Consider the following 20,180-nt stretch of genomic DNA (forward strand, 5'->3'; position numbering starts at 1 on the left):
CTGTTGCTTATTTCTTGTACCAGTGTTAAAGTGGTAGTAGAACCCCTTCATTCACTTTTAGGTAGTGGAAATATCTACTAAACATGCGCCGTTTAGGAGATATTTACTTTGTATTGCACCGATGATGTCATCAGCGCATGCGCTGTGAAGAAACAGACCGCCGCACCATTTCTTCACTTGTATGTGCGGGAGTGACATCACATGACTCCGGCCAGTCACAGAGATGGAGTCTGCGGCCCGGAAGGAAGAGGGCAGAAGATGGAAGCTTCCACCAGCAGGGACAGGTGTGCTTCGATTGCAGGTAAGTGCTACATAATGGGCTAGTATGCGCTGCATACTAGCCCATTATGGTTTTACTTTGCAGGGAACAACAGAGATAGTAAAACCCATCAGGGTTTACTTCCTCTTTAAATATGTTAGGAATGACCAGTGGTTTGAATAGCCATTGTGAAAGTTTTCATTTGTAGCCTGTTTCATGATTGCTAACAAATACAGACTAAAGCCAGCCATAGATGGATCAAACGTCGGCTGGTTCAGCAGGGACTGGCCTGAGATTCACTACATCTATGAGCAGTCTGGTTGTACTGAAGTCGATCCATCTATAGACTTCAGTACAACCAGCCTGTCAGATTTTTTGCATGCGATTGTGTTCTGACTGTGTTAATGGGGAAGAAAGCAGGTTGTAGGAAAAGAAAATCGCATCATCTATGGCTTGCCCCAGTGGCGTCGCTAGGGGGTTGGTGGGGGTGCGGACCACAGCTAAGTGACACCCACTAGAGGGATGACACCTGTGGGCAGCGGCACCGCAAACATGCAGCACTTACACTGTTCTGCATCTCTCGTCGGCTGTCTCCCTTTCTCAGAAAGCCGAGTGGACCGAAGCTGCTTACCCCTCCACACTGTTAACATCTACACAGGAGGAAGGACACCATTGCCCATGTCCCATGCTGATACCGTGTTTCCCCAAAAGTAAGACCTACCCTAATAATAAGACCTACCTGACTTTCCAAGAGAGCCCTACCCCGAAAATAAGCCCTAGTTTAAAGGGGTTGCAAATTTCTAGAATCCTCTCTATTACAGTATTATATGTAAAAGGTGTGTGTTTCTGTAATATAAATACCTTCTTATAGTGCCGCTCAGGTGACCTCCCACTGCTCTCCTCCTCTTCTCCCAGATGTCAGCGGGTGGACTTGGGGCTCCCCCCCGTAAAAGCTTGAAGCAGGTAAGAGAGCTCAGGTGAACATGGAAGCACAGAGCCATGCTCAGCTGATCCCTGCTGCTCTCCTATTCTGCCAGCTGTCAGATCTCGGACCCTCCTCCCTCTGCAGTGCTTCTGCTTGGGAAGATTGATCAGGTGGGTCATGGAAGTGCCGAGCACCGCAATAAAAAGGTATGTGACACAATTAGATTACAATTAGATTACAGAAACACATACCTTTTACATTATATTCTACTGTAATAGCGAGGATTCTAGCAGTTTACAAGCACTTTTACTCTGTTCACACTGGGGATTAAATGGCAAACCCTACCTGAAAATAAGCCCTACTGTGTTTTCAGTTGCCAAAATTAATATAAGACCCGGGCTTATTTTCAGGGAAACGCGGTATGTGGTTTGTACATTATACTGTAGCTAAACAGAGGAGGGGGACAATGACCAGGAAGGGGGGCGAGTTAAAGTAAGAGTGGGGGATAAAAAGACATGTGCAGGGGGGAGAATAGGCGCTATGAGAGAAGAGAGGAAGGCCCTATGATAGACATGAGGGTTGGATTTGAAATCAAAGCAACAAGAGCACAGACCCCTTCCCAAAGTGTCCCCCCAGCATATATCCTATCCCCCCACCTCCCTACTAGCACAAGTGGAAAGGGAGGTCTGCACTGGGGAAGGGTGGGTCTATACTGATGGAGAGGGGTCTGTACTGAAGGGGGGGGGGGTGTCTACAGTGCCCTGAAAAAGTATTCATACCCCTTGAAATTTTACACATTTTGCCATGTTACAATGGAAGATGTAAATGTATTTTATTGGGAATGAATGTGATAGACCAACACAAAGTGACACATACTTGCGAACTTGCGAGGAACATAATAAATGGTTTTCAATTTTTTTTACAAATAAATATCTGAAAAGTGTGATGTGTATTTGTATTCAGCCCCCTTTACTCTGATACCCCTAACTAAAATCTAGTGAAACCAATTGCCTTTAGAAATCACACAATTAGTAATTACATCTGTGTGTAATTGAATCTCAGTATAAATTCAGCTGTTCTCTGAAGCCCTCAGAGGTTTGTTGGAGAACCTTAATGAACAAACGGCATCATAAAGGCCAAGGAACACACCAGACAGGTCAGGGATAAATTTGTGGATACGTTTAAAGCAGGGTCTGCAAAAGACTTGAGACTGGGGCATAAGTTCACCTTCCAGCAGGGCAACAACCCTAAACGTACAGCCAGAGCTACAATGGAATGGTTTAGATCAAAGCATATTCATGTGTTAGAATGGCCCAGTCACAAAAAAAGAAAGTTGCTATTCACAGACGCTCTCCATCCAATCTGATAGAGCTTTTGCAAAGAAGAATGGGCACAAATGTTACTCTCTAGATTTGAAAACCTGGTAGAGACATAGCCTAAAAGACTTGCAGCTGTATTTGCAGCAAAAGGTGGTTCTACAAATTATGGATTCGGGGGGGGGGGGGGGTACAAATGCATGTCACACTTTTCACATATTTGCTAAAAAAATTTGAAAACCATTTATCATTTTCCTTTCACTTCAATTATGTGCCACTTTTGTGTTGGTCTGTGTAGAATGCATTTAAGTTTTTGGTTGGAACATAACAAAATGTGGAAAATTTTCAAGAGGTATGAATACTTTTTCAAGGCAATGTATACTGCGGGAGTGGGGACTGTACTTAGGGAGGGGGTCCATACTGATTGTGGGGGGTCTGTACTGTGGGGGGGACTATAAATGGTGGAGGGGGGGTGGCGCCATGTTTCTCCATACCGGGTGAAACCAACCCTAGTGATGCCACTGGCTTGCCTTACACAATAAAGTAGTAAAATACCGTGATGGCAGTGCAATTACTCTCTTGGCAACCAATCAAAACCTCTCTTAATGGTTAGCAAGATACTTGTAGAGTTCAACTCCATACCTATGGATGCTCATAATATCATACAAAGCATGCAAAATACCCTATAAGGCTCCATGCACACTGGGCTTAAAAAAACAAACAGACAAAAACAGTCTTGCACCAGGACACTGGGACATCTATTGCACTAAGCACCTTGTGAACATCTTGCAAGAGCCCAAAAGGGCAGCTGTGTGGATGAGCATACCAGGAGGGGTGTGAATACAAGTAAATAAAAGCATGTACCGATTTAATAATAACATATGATTGGATGAACAATTATCTAGACATCTCCTTGCATAGATGGAACGACTGCAAAGAGTGTTCCTCATTGTGACAGTACCTTAAAGCGGAGGTCCACCCTAAAATGGACCTTCCGCTCATCGGATTCCTCCCCCCCTCCGGCGCCACGATTGGCACCTTTCAGGGGGGAGGGGGGTGCAGTTACCTGGATAATCCAGGTAACTGCACCCACTTCCGGGCTAGCTCTCTGCGGAAAGGGGCGTACATTACGCCCCTTTCCGCAAGTGCCCGCCCCCTTCCGCAAGTGCCCCGCTGCCTGCTGGGAAACACACAGATCCCAGAGGCAGCGGGGACCGTCCTCATTGCGCAGCGCGGCTCGCGCATGCGCAGTAGGGAACCGGGAAATGAAGCCGAAAGGCTCCATTTCCTGATTCCCATACCCAAGATGGCGGCGGCAGCACTCGAGTGTCGATCTAGAGATCGGCTTCGGGTGCCGACATCGCGGGCGCGCTGGACAGGTAAGTGTCACTATTTTAAAAGTCAGCAGCTGCAGTATTTGTAGCTGCTGACTTTAAAAAAAAAAAAAAAAACGCGGAGTCCCGGCGGACTCCCGCTTTAAGCAACAGTCGGTGGTGGACTGGCTTGGTGGGGCAGTGCTGCAATGGCAAAACCTTCATATGTTCCTGGATGTCACTAGGATGAGGGAAGCCAGCGTGTGCAGAGTCCGTGTGGAGCCTCGGTTGGATCCCTAATGATGTTTGGCGGAATGATGGGGCAGCCATGAAGCAGCCGGAGCAGCAACCGACCGGAGTGTTCGGGTGTTCTCGTCCACCAACTCCAGTCGTTTTTTTTATTTTTTTTTATTGCATTTTAGTGTAAATATCAGATCTGAGGTCTTTTTGACCCCAAATCTCATATTTTAGAGGTCCTGTCATGCTTTCTTTGCATTCCCTGTAATAGGAATAAAAGTGACACAACTTTTTGTTTTAAAAAAACAGTGTAAAAATAAAAGGTAAAATAAATAAGAAAAAATAGAAAAAATTGAAACGCACCGCATCCTGCCGAACTCGCGTGCAGAAGCGAACGCATACGTGAGTAGCGTCCACATATGAAAACGGTGTTCAAACCACACATGTGAGGTATTGCCATGATCGGTAGAGCAAGAGCAATAATTCTAGACCTAGACCTCCTCTGTAATTTAAAACATGCAACATGTAGAATTTTTTAAACGTCGCCTATGGAGATTTTTAAGGGTAAAAGTGTCGCCATTCCACAAGCGAGCGTGATTTTGAAGCGTGACATGTTGGGTTTCAATTTACTCGGTGTAACATTTTTCACAGTATTAAAAAAAAAATTGGGCTATCTTTACTGTTGTCTTGTTTTTTAATTTAAAAAAAGTGTATTTTTTCCAAAAAAAAAGTTCCCTGGTAAGACCGCTGCACAAATACGATGTGACAGAAAGTATTGCAACGGCCGCCATTTTATTCTCTAGGGTGTTAGAAAAAAAATGTATAATGTTTGGGGGTTCTAAGTAATTTTCTAGAAAAAAACTTGTAAACAACACATCTAAAAAAGAGGCTCGGTCCTTCGGTCTTTAAGTGGTTATGCAGTACCAGGTAGTAATGTTTATGTTTCCACTATTTTATATATACATTGTAAATATAATTGTAATATACATTGTAAATATACAGTAATTGTATGTTTCCATATGCAGGTGATCAATATAGGTCAAGCCGATATCTCCAGCCTGAGCTTACTGCTTCCCAGCTTGCTTTTAAGGATCTGTCATGGGACTTGGAAAGAGGAGGTGTAAGTTTTGTTCTTTGAAAGTACAACTAAAGGCTCCTGTTTGAGAAAATGCACAGTACCAAATTTATCATGATGTCTTACACAAATCCAGTGAAGTAACTCAGTTTTCCTCAGCCCTTTTCCAGTCATGGCACCCTTAAAGTATTTTCAGTCTCAAGGCACCCCACTCAAAGTCTTGGTTCACATTACTGGGTGTCAGGGAACATGCAGAAAATCATGTGCGTTCCAGACACGCAAACGCATTGCTCTTTAGCAGACACACAAAGGTGTCATTATTTCTTAATGGTTCTCCCACTCATGGGCAAACACAGTGTGTTTTCAGTGTGATATAATTTAAAAAAAAGGGTCAGGGACTTCTTTTCTTAAATTTCTGTGGGTTGGGCAGGTCATTGAAGTGAACAGATGCATGCCAAGGGCTCATTCATATGTTCTTTTAGCTGCAGAGGCAGCAGCAGTCAGGGTGGCGGCTGGAAGTATACCCCCAGGTGAATGGGGCCATGCTACAACCGGGTGCATTGCATGCAGTTGCAGCATGGTATTGCTGCATTTAGGGGGTTTAAAGGGCATTAAGGAGGTGACATACTGCCTCCTCACTGCCTGAAAAAGCATGAACAGCAAAGGTGCAGCGCTACTACCTCCCCTTGTATCCTCCATGACTGAAATTACCAGTGCTTAGGTGCAGATTGCTAAGAGCCGCCAACACATCTAGTACAGGAGAACTAGCATGGTAAATCGCAGTATTGCTTAAAGTTTTATTGTATACCAGCATAAACGGCACAGAAAGTCAATGTGTTTCAGTTTAAAACAGCCTAACTCGTGATGATTTAGGCTGCTTTAAGCTGAAACGTATTAAATTTCTGTGCTAGTTACACCTCTTTTTCTTTTTATTACATTTTTCATTAGTATACAAAATTAGCCCACGCAGGGGCCAAACCTTTGTCCATGCAGGGGCAGTTCTTCTGATGCGGCAACATACTGCAACAGGGCACAACATAGAACATAAACAAACTAACTTATACTATAACCCCAATGTGGGGAGAGGTTCAGTTCAGGAGAATCTGTGCTCAAATTGGTACCAACAGGATAATGCAACATGAGAGGAGTAGGATCAATATACTAACAGACTAGAGATATAGTGTTAATTTAGGAATTGGTTACTGCATCAGTTGCCGTGGTATTATCATCTAGCCAACAGGTCCATACCTTTTCAAATTTTTGTGGACAACCCCTGCCTGAGTAGGTGGCTTTATACAGAGGTAAACTGGCATTCACTAGGCTTTTCCAGAATCTGTCAGAGGGGGGAGACGATTGTTTCCAGTTCATTGTAATAGCCTTACGAACATAGTACAATAGCAGGGATATGAGTATTTTCCTGGCTCTGAGCATTGACAATTGTTCCACCAGCCCCAGCAGACGATATTTAGGATCATAAGGAACAGGAGTCTTAGTGACCTTAGCAATCACCTGGAGTACTTCTTTCCAATAACGTTCGATTGCTGGACAAACCCAAAAAATTTGGAAAAAGTCACCTGGTTGGTAGCAGCAACACCAGCACGCCGGAGAATGCGCTGGCGACATCTGGTGCAGCCTGTGAGGCGTGTAGTAAGCTCTATGCACAATTTTATAATGGACCAGTTTGTCCCTAGCTGAGACCAGAGGGGAGAAGGGAAAGTCCCAAATCTCCCTCCAGTCCTCCTCGTCCAGCTCCGGTATGTGCCCCACCCATTTCCTGCGGAGGGGGGGACAACTCGGGCCTGGCAGCAACCAGCAGGGACCCGTAGAGCTGAGTCTTTCGCTGGTTACACCTCTTTACGATAAAATGTCAAGCAGTACTGTGATTTACCATGGTGCCAGCTCTTCTCCTATACTGAACATGGATTGTTTTTTAGGGGATGGTCAATCCTTGCCACTATTATGAATGAGCCTTAAACTGGCTTCTGACTGTAAAGGTGTCAAGATTAATGTGTGTGTGTATATATATATATATATATATATATATATATATATATATATATATATATATATATATATACATATAAACACACAGATACATACCCACACAAACATCACATCACACATACATACAAAATTGCAGTACTGTACCTGCATTGGCACTGCTGGGTACTGCACTGTAGAGGGAGGTAGAGAGCATATCACACACACTTGGGAAGACACCTCCACTGCTTTTGTTTTCCTGACCCAGCTCCTGCTGTGCCAAAGTATAGTTCGGCTGATGAGTGGAAGTTCAGTGTGATTCACGTGCATTTCTGTACCAGGATGCCAGAGCACCCCAGGTGACCTTTCCTTTTTTAACTGAGCCAAAATCTCCCTTATTTGTGTCTCATCCTCTCCCCTTCCCAGACACTGCAGCTCACAGGGGGGAGGGTTTTGACAAAAGAGGAATTGCTTTTAATCCAGCAAGTAGGCAGGGTTAGCTGAATTGCCAATGAGAATATGAATATGAAAGCTCTCTTACTGTAATGCACGTTTCGTGTCTACAGTACAGTGATATCCCACATACCAGCTGATGACAGTACGTTAAAGGGTGGCAGTAGTTTGTGCAAATAAAACCGATTAAAGACCAGACAGAATACATACCTTTTTTTGCAGTGTTAACATCCTTCATGACTGCTTACCCAGTGATGGCACACGGCTGTGCCTGCATCTGAGGACAAGTAGCTGGGCATGTTTCATGTTTATTCATAGCGAATGACGAGCAATATAAGACTTATGTAACTTGATTACATGTGGTGTTTTTTATGCTTCATTTGTTTGGAGTTCAGCTTTAAAATGAACCCATGTTTCATTTTAAATGTTCAAAAAAAGGTCTACTTAAAGAGACACTGTCATTAGTTGAATGTTGTTAATGTTGTTACTGTTTTATAAAATGAATGTAAAAAATTACTGTAGCATTTCCATTTAATCTGATCTTTGCTCTCTTGGTGAATTAGAAGTGTCCATGGAGTCTTCGACATCTGACACTTCTGATTGTATTAAATTCCTGTTTTTGCCCATTGTGTCTTCCTCCACTCCATAGCTGCTATGCCACTGGTATGTCCCTGCACCTCTGAAAGGACGCACTAGTAACATAGCAGCAAGGTGGGTATTTAAAAGTACTGTATTCTTAAAGTGGTACAAAACTTTATTTTTCTTTAAAACAACAAACCTGTCATACTTCCCTGGAAGTATGCATTGGTTTTGCACAGAGCAGCCCGATCCTCCTCTTCTTGGACCCCCGCCGGCGCTCCTAGCTCCTTCCTCCTGCCAAGTGTGCATAATAGCAGGCCCCACCCCCTTCACCCTCCCCACATGCTATGATTGACAGCAGCAGGAGCCAATGGGATTAAAGGGTTTGTAAACCCTCACGGTTTTTCACCTTAATGCATTCTATGAAAAACCTTTTATGCTGCAGCACCCCCCCCCCCACCAATTTTCTCTTACCTGAGCCCGATCGTTTCAGTGACTGGGACAAGCTCAGCAGCTCCAGCCGCTGTCTTTGGTCCTCATTAGATAGATTGATAGCAGCAGGAGCCAATGGCTCTCGCTGCTGTCAGTCAAATCCAGTGACATGGGAGCCAGGGGTGGGACTGAGTCCTGCTGTGTGTCAATGGACGCAGCAGCAGGACTTGGGAGCGCACCCGCACAAGTGTCCCTATGGAAAGCGTCTCTCCGTAGGGGCACTCGAGAAGAGGAGGAGCCAGGAGCGCTGCAGGGGGACCCCAGAAAAGGAGGATTGGGGCCACAGAGGAGGTAAACACAGAGGAGGTATGTATAACATGTTTGTTATTTAACAAGGCTAGAGATTATTAACTTCTTTTTTTTTCTCGAATGCTAGTAAAAAAAGTCTTTGACTTTTTATTTAATAAGATATGTTTGGATCTGAAAGTTAATTGCCTTAAAGCGGAAGTCCATGCAAACTCTAACACTAATCTCTCTATCCCTGTAATGTAAAGATGAGAATGCATACCTTTTTAGGAAGCCTATCTGGCCCACTCCGACCTGATCTCCAGCGTCGGAAGCTCTGCAGAGGACATGGCCGACAATGGCTGTGAAATGAATAGGAAGTGATGTCACCCATAGACTTACTATGGGGCTTCAGTTGTCATCCGTCTCCTCTGCACCCGCCTACACAGAGAAGCCGTGGCTGACAGCTCAGCGTGGGATCCGAGTGACCGGGTCAGATTAGCTTCCAAAAGGGTATGTATACTCGTTTTTTTCTTTACAGGGATAGAGAGGTTAATGTTAGATCCCTGGTGTCTATAGATGCAGGGATTTTAGATTTTGCATGGACTTCCACTTTAAAGAATCTAGAATAAGGTTACAATTCTAGTTTAGCTGGGTGGGCGATTAGAAAATCATCATAATATAGTAAATCGCTATCTTTATTGATGATGTAAGATGATTGACAATCGCGGTGGTTTCTTACAGCTCAGCTGATGTTTATGCTGTGTTTTATATTGTATCACGTTTTCCAAAGTTTCAAAGGGGAATAAAGAAGCTGCTTGTTTCATTATGCTCTTGAGTCAAGAAAATTCCTTTAAAATGTGTCAGATTACTGTTATGCTAGACTAGTTTTCAGGCAACTCCTCAAGCGATCTCTCTGATGCAAAGTGAGCAGGGAAGAAGAATGTAGACAGTGACAAAGCATTTGTGTTTGCATACACATGGAAACCTAAATACTTTAGAATTAGAGCTTACCTGTAGTTTAGCAGATTCAGACAATTTTGATTGCCAAGCCACCATAATAGGAAATGATCAGTCTATTGGCATTATTGAGAATTTTTATCTTAGGCACATTTAAAACAGGTACATATGAAATACTGTATAACTCTTTTTTGTACTTTCGGAGAGCAGGTAGAGCTTTTCGCTCTTTTTCACATTTTCTCTTTCTTTTTTAATATAGATGGGTTGCACCATTTGATTTTTGCACATACAATTAAATAGGGGTCTATGTTGATGAGCCTTTGTTCATGTGAGAGCTGCTTCTCTCTCTGTACAAGTAGAAGTTATAATGTAAAAGCAGCCTACAGCAGGTTGATACAGTTTAGGAGGTTAGCTACAGACCAAATATACCTGTCAATGAACAGTAAATGATCTCAGATACATCCCAAACTGGTCTCTGATCTGCATTTCCCAGCGACACAAGCCCCAAATCAAAACAACGACCAACCTTCTTCTAAAGGGCTCCTGATCCAGTTGTCAGTGAGAGCCTGCTGACTGTTACTCAGAAATTCCTTGAAGCCCAACTCCAAGCAATTTTTCAGTCTTCACCTTTACAGAATAAATTAGGTGAACTAACACTGGACACCTCAACCCCCCAAGCCCCTGCTGTACTAACCTCTGGGGTTGCTGAGCTTTCAACAGCTGCTCCAGCGGCCCAGATATTTAGAATCCCCACTCATCCCACTCTTCTCTGTCAGCACTTCTGGCATGGACCAGATGAATTCTGATTGGACAGTGCTGGTCAGAGTGATGGTGTTGACCAATCAGAATCAATTGGTTTCATCCTGGAAGCAGTGGCGGAGAAGAGTGGGGATTTGAAATGCCCAGATTGCTGGGTCAATTGCGGAGGTGCTGACAGATCAGCAAACCTGGGGGTAAGTACAGCAAGAACCTTAGGGGAAAGGGTGTCTGGTTTTCACCTTTCAATTTTTTCTGCAAAGGTGAACTAACCCTTTAAAACAAGAAGGAGCCTCGAGCCATTGTTAAAAATAAAAAAAAATAGCTCTGACTGCAATACTTCTCTAATGCTGTCCCCCTGCAGTGCTACAAGATGTTCTCAATCTTCTGGGTTAAATGACGCCCAACATCATCCAACCTTAACTGTGAGTCCAGGGTGTCATGTACCCACTACAGGCTCCTTACAGTGGCAATAATGTCACAATAAAGTGTAATAATGATGTTCTCTGCATTAAGGTCCACCCTCTGCTGGTAGAAGATCTGTTTGGCTTGTAAAAACATGGAACTGAGTTGTGATTTTACCGCCCTCCCCTAAGACCCCCCCACCTAAAGAAAAACGTGTAGCCATTCAGCTGTGCGCAAACCCCCTTCCATGTTCAGCAGACAGTACATCTTCGAAATGCATCGTATCAAATGAGGCCTCAACTGCCCTGCAATATCGCAGACTGCAGCCTGCGTGAATAAGGACTATATGAAAACACTAGGTCTTTTCTGGTGTCTGTTTGACTGTACAGTCAGAGAAAATTGAGTACTGTCCATGATACTTTTTTATTTGCACTAACATATAATTTTTCATGGACAAGCTTTCGCGGTGTGTCCCCTTCTTCAAGGTCCAAGCATTACTGATTTACAAAAGTTTTAGCTGCAAGTTTACAATCTGCTCACTGTACAGTCACAAACAGATACCCAGCAAAACTGCTGCAACAGGAAAGTTGAGGTAAGACTGTGAAATTGGAGACTGTTAGTGCAATGTTAATTAATGTATATCTGTTTCTGTGACTTTAATTGAGCTTTAAAATGGTTCAAGACACTTAATGGATAAATATCTCTTAAAAAGAAAAATACTGTTAACTAAATGACTTGGTCAGTATACCCTATTGCCGCGTACACGTGGTTGGATTTTCCGATGGAAAATGTTCGATGGGAGCTTTTTGGCAGAAATTCTGACCGTGTGTAGGGTCCATCGGAATTTCTGACACACAAAATTTGAGATCTAATGGCTTTGTTACTTTTGAATTTTAGCAGTATTGTTATTAAAATGTATTATATTAGCAGTAAAATGGTAAAAGGAGGCATGGCAAGAGTTAAAAATGCACTACCAATTCCAATTTAAACTCCACCCAAAACGTTTCCGTTCCTTTTTTTTTTTTTTCTTGGATTTGTATAGAAAGGAAAATAATTCCACTCCCATTCTTTGCATCTTTTTTTCTTTTGGTTAATGAGTGAGAAGAGTACAAGTGACAGATTCTTTCCTGAAATGGATTGTTAAGCAATTGTGCTTTTATCCTTACATGATCTTGTGCATATCTGAAAGTCGGTTGATGGTTTGTAGGGCACTTTACTGTGCAGTAAAATTTCAGTTACATTAGATCAAATAAAGGAACCTACCTGGTTTTTAATCCATCCAATGTTTACACATTCCGTATTTAGCAATGAATGTCAAAGGACTATTCATCCTTTTGTGGAGGTGGGTAACTGCAGGGTTTATATATCCAATGTACACTATTAAACTGCTTTGGTGCCCCATAGCAACCAGTAGTGATGAGAAAAATTCAGTTCTGTGGACATTCGCCAAGCAATTGAACTATTTGCAAGCGTTTGTTAATGAAAGTAGATAGAAGCTACTGTATGTACCAATGCAAAAACAAAAAAAAAGCATTCAGCAAGGAGCAGGTTTTTTTACTTTGAATATTTTTATTAAGTTTAACCACTTCAGCCCCGGACCAATTAACAGCCTAAGGAATTTGTGTCCTTTTCTTCCCACAAATAGAGCTTTCTTTTGATGGTATTTGATTGTCTCTGCGATTTTTATTTTTTGCGATACAAATGGAAAAAGACCGAAAATTTTGAGAAAAAATGATATTTTCTACTTTTTGTTATAAGAAAAATCTAATAAACTCAATTTTAGTCATACATTTAGGGCAAAATTTATTCAGCCACATGTCTTTAGTAAAAAAAATGTCAATAAGCGTATATTTATTGGTTTGCGCAAAAGTTATAGCATCTACAAACTAGAGTACATTTTCTGGAATTTACACAGCTTTTAATTTACGACTGCCTATCTCATTTCTTGAGGTGCTAAAATGGCAGGGCAGTACAAACCCCCCCCCAAATGACCCCATTTTGGAAAGTAGACACCCCAAGGAAGTTGTGGAGAGGCATGTTGAGCCCATTGAATATTTTTTTTTGTCCCAAGTGATTGAATAATGACACAAAGAAAAAAGAAGTTTACAAAAAGTTGTCACTAAATGATATATTGCTCACACATGCCATAGTTATATGTGGAATTGCACCCCAAAATATATTCTGCTGCTTCTCCTGAGTACGAGGATACCACATATGTGGGACTTTTTGGGAGTCTAGCTGCGTACGGCACCCCGAAAACCAATCACTGCTTTCAGGGTTTCTAAGGGTGCAAATTTTTGATTTCACTCCTCACTACCTATCACAGTTTCGAAGGCCATAAAATGCCAAAATAGCACAAACCCCCCCCCCCCCAAATGACCCCATTTTGGAAAGTAGACACCCCAAGCTATTTACTGAGAGGCATGTTGAGTCCATGAAATATATTATATTTTGCCACAAGTTGCAGGAATTTAGTTTTTTTTTGCACAAAGTTGTCACTAAATGATATATTGCTCACACATGCTATGGGCATAAGTCAAATTACACCCCAAAATAAATTCTGATGCTTCTCCCGAGTACGGGGATACCACATGTGGGGGACTTTTTGGGAGCCTAGCCACGTACGGGACCCCGAAAACCAAGCACTGCCTTCTGGATTTAAATATAAAATGCTACCAAAAAAAACTGTTAGCGATCGCAGGGATCAGGCCTGACTCTGCGATTGCTGCAGTTATGTGTTTAGTGTTTTGTAAGTGACAGTGATCGATCGATACTGCACTTGGGTGGGCTGGGCAGAGGGGCAAAACGCAGGTGCCAGCAGGTATCTGGGCTGATCCCGCTAACAATGTGTTTTTTTGGAACCCTAAACTGCTGGGGATGCTAGTATAGATCTGATCAGATCAGATATTGATCTGTTCAGATTCTATACCACTATGGGAGGTTTATGCTTTGCGTGTGGGTGTTAGCGGTACTGGCACTAACCTAGCGCTGCCTGAGGCAACGCAGACCCTGACCCTAAAACCTAATTGATATCACCCGCCGGGTGATTAGGGGGTTAAACCTTTATTGGGTAATAAATGGTGGGTGCCCTGATGCTATAAAAAGCAAACTAACCAGAGTCACCAGTGACACTTATACTGTGATCGCTGGTGAAAGGGTTAACTAGGGGCAATCAGGGGGTTAAAACCATTATTGGGTAGTATATGGGGGTACCTAGCGCTATAAAAACCTGGCAGTGAACCTAAAAAAATTACTAGCTACCTAGCGACACTAGCGACACTAATGCAGCGATCAGAAAAATGATTGCTTAGTGACACTGGCAAAAGGGGGTGAAAGGGTTAACTTGGGGCAATCAGGGGGTTAAAACCATTATTGGGTAGTATATCGGGGTACCTAGCGCTATAAAAACCTGGCAGTGAACCTAAAAAAATAACTAGCTACCTAGCGACACTAGCGACACTAATGCAGCGATCAGAAAAATGATTGCTTAGTGACACTGGCAAAAGGGGGTGAAAGGGTTAACTCTAGGGGCAATCAGGGGGTTAAACCTTTATTGGGGGGTGGTAGGCGGCTACCCTGGACCTAACACTAACTGCCCTGACAGTTTTTACTTTTACAACTGACACGGAATGTAGTGATCAGTAAATAAATGATCACTGCAATCAGTGACACTGTGACCGCCCCGAGGAGAATGACATCACTTCCTCCCTGCCTGTGTATACAATACACAGTGGGAGGAAGCTTCTCATTCGCCAGGAGCGATCGAGAGGGGATGGCCAGAAACCAACGGCCATCCCCTCATCCCGGTTCGCTCCTGAAGCGAACCGGACCGCCGTATCCAGCGGGAGGGGGTCCGATCGGACCCCCCACCCGCTGGAAGGCAAGCACGTACATGTACGTGCTTGTGCCTGTACATGCCATTGTGATGATATACAATGGCATGCGGCGGTCCTTAAGTGGTTAAGAAAAAAAATTGGTGGTGACACTCAAAACAAACACTAGTTTAACATTAATCAGCAGTTGCAAAACAGGTCATATTTGGTTGACTATATCAGGGTAGCATCAAGTCTGCATCAGTAAGTGACCTTCCCATAAAGTGTTGCAATCTTCACAACCTAGCACTTTATCAACAGTGTGGTATCATGTCACATTCTCTAATTAGGGCCTTAACAAATAGAGAGAAAAATAAATGAAATAAGGAAATATGAAGCAAGCAAAAATAAAAAATTCCAAGAGAACTCAAAAAAAAAAACTAGAAATATATAGTTATGTTGTCTGATGTGATCATAGGTTAATATGCATATAGTGAGCCTATAAGCCCATTTGGTCCTGGGATTTTTTTTCATTATTTTTCTACAATTTTTGATCCTGTGATCTGCCATAAACAGCCGACTGGGTGACAGGCTGGATAATATAGATCCTTGTAGTCTTCCCAGCCTGGCCATCGAGCGGAGCAGACCCTAGCTATACGCTGGGTCGGCCACGACATGCCCCTTCTGCTCCAGGGGCGGCCGGTGAGCTATATGCTTTGGGGAACACATATGACCGGGCTAATGCTGTCCATGTCACAGTCTGCCATGGCCAGCAGCCACCCCGTACTGCTCGGATGATGGGTCTGTGGTGGAATGCGTCCAGCAATTGTGACAAGAAGGGTAAGTACTGCTCTCCCTGCCTCGGCAGGATAGAGCAACTGGGCATTCCCTGGGAGGTCAACTAGGGGGTCTCTCAATCTCCTTTTCCTCTCTCCCTATCCCTCATTCCCTCCTCTTCCTACTGGGGCCGCTGTGTGACTGGGCATGAGGTGCGGTGTATGTACCTAAGCCAGCGGCAGCACAGCGCAGCACTTGGACAGGGTGGTGAGTCCTACGGAGGGGCCCCTCAGTCTGTGAGCAGCTAGGAGGGTGGGATTTGTGTACCTTGCCTTAAGTCCCTAAGTTGTGGCAGGCGAGTGAGGGTAAGCATGGCGCCAGAAGCTGGCACTTCTTCCCCAGACATCCCTGCTATTGCAACCGGCTCACCTGCAAAAAATGCGGTGCCTATGGACGCATTGTCGACGGTCCTGGAGACCTTTGTTGCCAGGGTGGAAGTGGCATGTGGACACAAGGGGGGTAAAAAATGCCCCCCATCTTCTGGGGAGAGCTCTAATTCAGACTCGGGTCCCGCGGTGACTAGCGGCCCCTCTTCTGACGTGTCGGAGGATGTGGACCAGGACCGTTCGAACAGTGAGAATGACTCTGTGCCCGGGTTAGCATAGGAAAAAGCACTAGTAGGAGCACTTATCACTGCAGTGTGGAATACCCTGAAAATACATGATGCAGTAGGAACTTCTGCTGAGGTGGCGGTCCCTTTTGGGTCCCACAAACCGGCCTGCATGCCTAAGGTGTTTCCGTATTTATTTTTATTATTATTTGATAAGTTCATCTACAAGGAAGGGGGAAGTCCACAGCGGGCCTTTTCAGTCCCAAGAAGAATGGTGGTGCGTTACCCCTTTGAGAAGAGCCTCCTGAAAAAATGGGTGTCTCCGGTCGTTGACCCCCCCCCAGTATCCAGGTTAAATAAAGTACCCACGATTCTGGTAGAAGGGACTCCTGCCTTCAAGGATCCTGCGGACAGGAGGGCTGAAGCAGTGGCCCGGTCCATGTTTACGGTAGTGGGGTCAACGTTACGACCTGTGCTGGCCAGGGCATTGGTGTCGCAGACCCTTACTGCATGGGCAAAGCTGTTGCACCGTGAATTGGAGAAGCAACAGTCTCCCCCGGTCTTTGTAGAGCTGGCATACCAGTTGGTGCATGGCCTTAAGTATGTCTGTGATGTGGCCCTGGATACGGTACTCCTGCTTTCTAGAGCATCAGTATCAGCAGTAGTGCTATGGTGCCTGATTTGGCTGAAATTCTGGTCTGCGGGGCCAGGCATCTAAAAAAGCTCTGGTGGATTTGCCCTTCCAATGTGAGAGGCTTTTTGGAGCTTCGCTGGATGACATTAAAAATGTTACCGGTGGGAAGAGCACATTGCTCCCACAGTCCAGGAAGGGTATGGAGCCACGCCGTAGGCAAGAGCCCTCTTTTTCCACTCGGAAAAGGCTTTTTCGCTTGCCCGGGTCGGCAGGTAAGCGTTCCCAGTCCGACAAGCGCCTGCTGAAGGACAAAAGCGTCTCTGGTTTCGCAAGCCAAACAAGTCTGGGAACAAAAATGTTACCGCATGAAGGTTTGCCTCCACCCAACTCTTGGGTGGGGGGTCGCCTTCGGGAGTTTGCAGCCCGTTGGACCTCTCTACTGTCCGACCAGTGGGTTTGCGAACTGGTTTCATCAAGATACAAGATACAGTTTCTTTCTTGTCTAGCAAACACCTGGGCTTGCTGTTAGACTCCTCAGAAGCGAGAGTTTTTTTTCCTTCAGACAAGCTGCAGACTCTTCAAGCTGCGGTGAGGTTGTTGATGAACTCTTTTGCATGCGCGTTCTGGGCCTCATGGTAGCCACCTTATTGGTGGTACCGTACTCTCAGTTTCACACTCAAGTCTTGCAGAAGGAGATTTTGTCAAAATGGAACAAATCTTCATTATCCCTGGATTGTCAAATTCGGATGAGCCAGTTAGAGATTTCCTTCTCTGGTGGCTGAGGTCTCCGGCCCTTCGGTCCAGGAGATCGCTCTTTCCTCTCTATTGGACGGTGATCATAACGGACGCCAACCTGATTGGTTGGGGGGGAGTGCTGGGAGTACAGTCGGCCCAGGGCCCCTGTTCCGATCCATGTAAGAGAAGGTGGAGAGGTATATAAATTGGCTTGGTTTGGTTGATGTTTGGCTTTTACAGAAAGCCGTAACAATCTCTGTTACAGTATTGAAATGATTGTCCATTTCACACTATGTAATCACGGCTGACTGACTTATCATCTGAATTTGGTATGCTCTCTTTCGATGATTTTTTGTAATTGCGATGGGATCATCTGCATCAGACAGCCATAAACGAATGTCTTTGTTTCTACATTTTTTGTGTGCATAAAGCTTACCTATAGATCAGCCAATAATTGGGCAGATACTTATTTTATACCTCCTGTGTGTTGAGTCTTGTAGCATTGCAAGCCAACTGCTTTTGTTATTGTTTTAATATTAAATAGCCATTATGCCCTGTTCACAACTGATCGATTTTCTGCTTGAAGCTTGTAACTCTAATGCCTTGTACACACGGTCGGAAATTCCGACGGAAAAGGTCCGATAGGATTATATTGTCGGAGAATCCGATCGTGTTTGGGCTCTATCGGACTTTTTCCGTCAAAAATCCTGCCGGAAAAAAATTTGAGAGCAGGATCTCAAATTTTCTGACAAAAAAATCCGATCTGACTTTTTCCGATCGTTTGTAGAGAATTCTGATCGGACAAAGTGCCACGCATGCTCAGATCAAATTACGAGACCAAAGCTATTGGCTACTAGCCTTAACGTTGTCCCATCGTAACGAACGAACGTCATCACATTCCGAACTATCGGATTTTCCTACAACTTTGTCTGACCGTGTGTATGCAACACCATTTTAACACCATCCGACGGATTTTGTGGTCGGAATGTCCGACCGTGTGTACAAGGCATTAAACTCTCACAAGACAAATCTCATTTATTTCAATGGCCTCTGTTCACATCTGAGCATTCTGTCACCTGAAGCAAAACACCTGTCACTCAAAAAAGTATGTGAGCTTCTTTTTGGCATTTTGGAAACAAATTGCGCCCCATACACTTCAATGAGAATCCTGAAAGTGTGCGACATGAGCGTTTTACAAGTGTTTTGTCACAAGTTTTCTGCTTAACCACTTGCCGACCGCCTAACGCCGATGTACGTCGGCAGAATGGCACGGGCAGGCATAAGCACGTACATGTACGTGATTTGCCTCCCGCGGGTCGGGGGCCCGATCGGGCCCCCGCCCGGTGCCTGCGGCGGTCGGTTTTCGTTCGGGAGCGATCCCGGACGAGGGGACGGCCATTCATTCATGGCCACCCCCTCGCGATCGCTCCCGACGAATGAAAATCCCCCGTGACATCACTTCCTCTCCTGTAATGTAAACACAGGAGAGGAAGTGATGTATTCTCTCCTCGTGTCGGTCTTTTTCGTTCCGGCACCGAGGAGAGCGGATCGGTGAGTTGCACCTAACACTACACTAACAGTAGAACACGCCAGGCACACTTTTCACCCCCCTGATCACCCCCCAATCACCCCCAATCACCCCTGCCCCCCCCAGTCACAGTGACACCAAGTGCATTTTTTTTTTTTTTTGCATTGGTGTCATTTGTGACTGTAATAACTGTTAGGGCAGTTAGGGCTAGCCCCCTTTAGCTCTAGGGTGCCCCCCTAACCCCCCCAATAAAGGTTTAACCCCGTGATCACCCCCCGTCGCCAGTGTCACTAATAAGCGATTTTTTTCTGATCGCTGTATTAGTGTCACAGGTGACGCTAGATAGGCAGGTAAGTATTTGGGTTCGCCGCAGCTTTTTATAGCGTCAGGGACCCCCATATACTACCGCATAGCCCCCTGATTGCCCCCCAGTTAACCCTTTCACCAGTGATCACCATATAACTGTTACAGGTGACGCTGGTTGGTTAGTTATATTTTTTTGTTTCAGGGCACCCGCCATTTATTACCTAATAAAGGTTTAACCCCCTGATCACCCGGCGGGTGATATAAGTTTTTTAGGGTCAGATAAGGCCTGCGTCGCCCCAGCGTCAGGTTAGTGCCAGTACCGCTAACACCCACGCGCAAAGCATACACCTCCCTTAGTAATATAGTATCTGATCAGATATATATTAGCGTTGCCAGCATTTTAGGTTTCCCAAAACGCATTGTTAGCGGGATCAGCCCAGATACCCGCTAGCACCTGCGTTTAGCCCCTCCGCCAAGCCCAGCCCAGCCCACCCAAGTGCAGTATCGATCGATCACTGTCACTTACAAAACACAACACACATAACTGCAGCGTTCGCAGAGTCAGGCTTGATCCCTGCGATCGCTAACAGTTTTTTTTGTAGCGTTTTGAAACAGTCGCTGACAGGCTAGGTGCTTTTTTACCTGTGAGTCTCACTAGTGTACCCCTAAATTTAGAGCCCAAAATGGCAAAGCGAAGGTACACTAGTGATGAGGCCTACACGTTTCTGAGCATGACAGATAGTGAAGAGGACGTCACTCATCTGTCAGATTCAGGCTCAGAATACGATCCTGTAGAGGACAGC

The 20,180-nt window shown here is 44.6% G+C and overlaps 1 protein-coding gene across 4 annotated transcripts in view; it reads left to right on the forward strand.

Annotated features, from left to right (window-relative positions):
- NPHP1 (nephrocystin 1) overlaps positions 1 to 20,180 on the forward strand; it is a 135,874-nt gene that overhangs the window by 59,891 nt on the left and 55,803 nt on the right. For all 4 annotated transcript variants that reach the window (XM_077486091.1, XM_077486087.1, XM_077486088.1 and 1 more), the window contains exon 11: positions 5,076 to 5,170. In XM_077486091.1, the coding sequence (XP_077342217.1) occupies positions 5,076 to 5,170 (95 nt within the window). The remainder of the gene's footprint in view (positions 1 to 5,075; positions 5,171 to 20,180) is intronic.

Source organism: Lithobates pipiens, unplaced genomic scaffold (assembly GCF_037356315.1).
Source record: "Lithobates pipiens isolate NorthernLeopardFrog02 unplaced genomic scaffold, aLitPip1_a1.2 Scaffold_18, whole genome shotgun sequence".
Classification (NCBI taxonomy): Eukaryota; Metazoa; Chordata; class Amphibia; order Anura; family Ranidae; genus Lithobates; species Lithobates pipiens.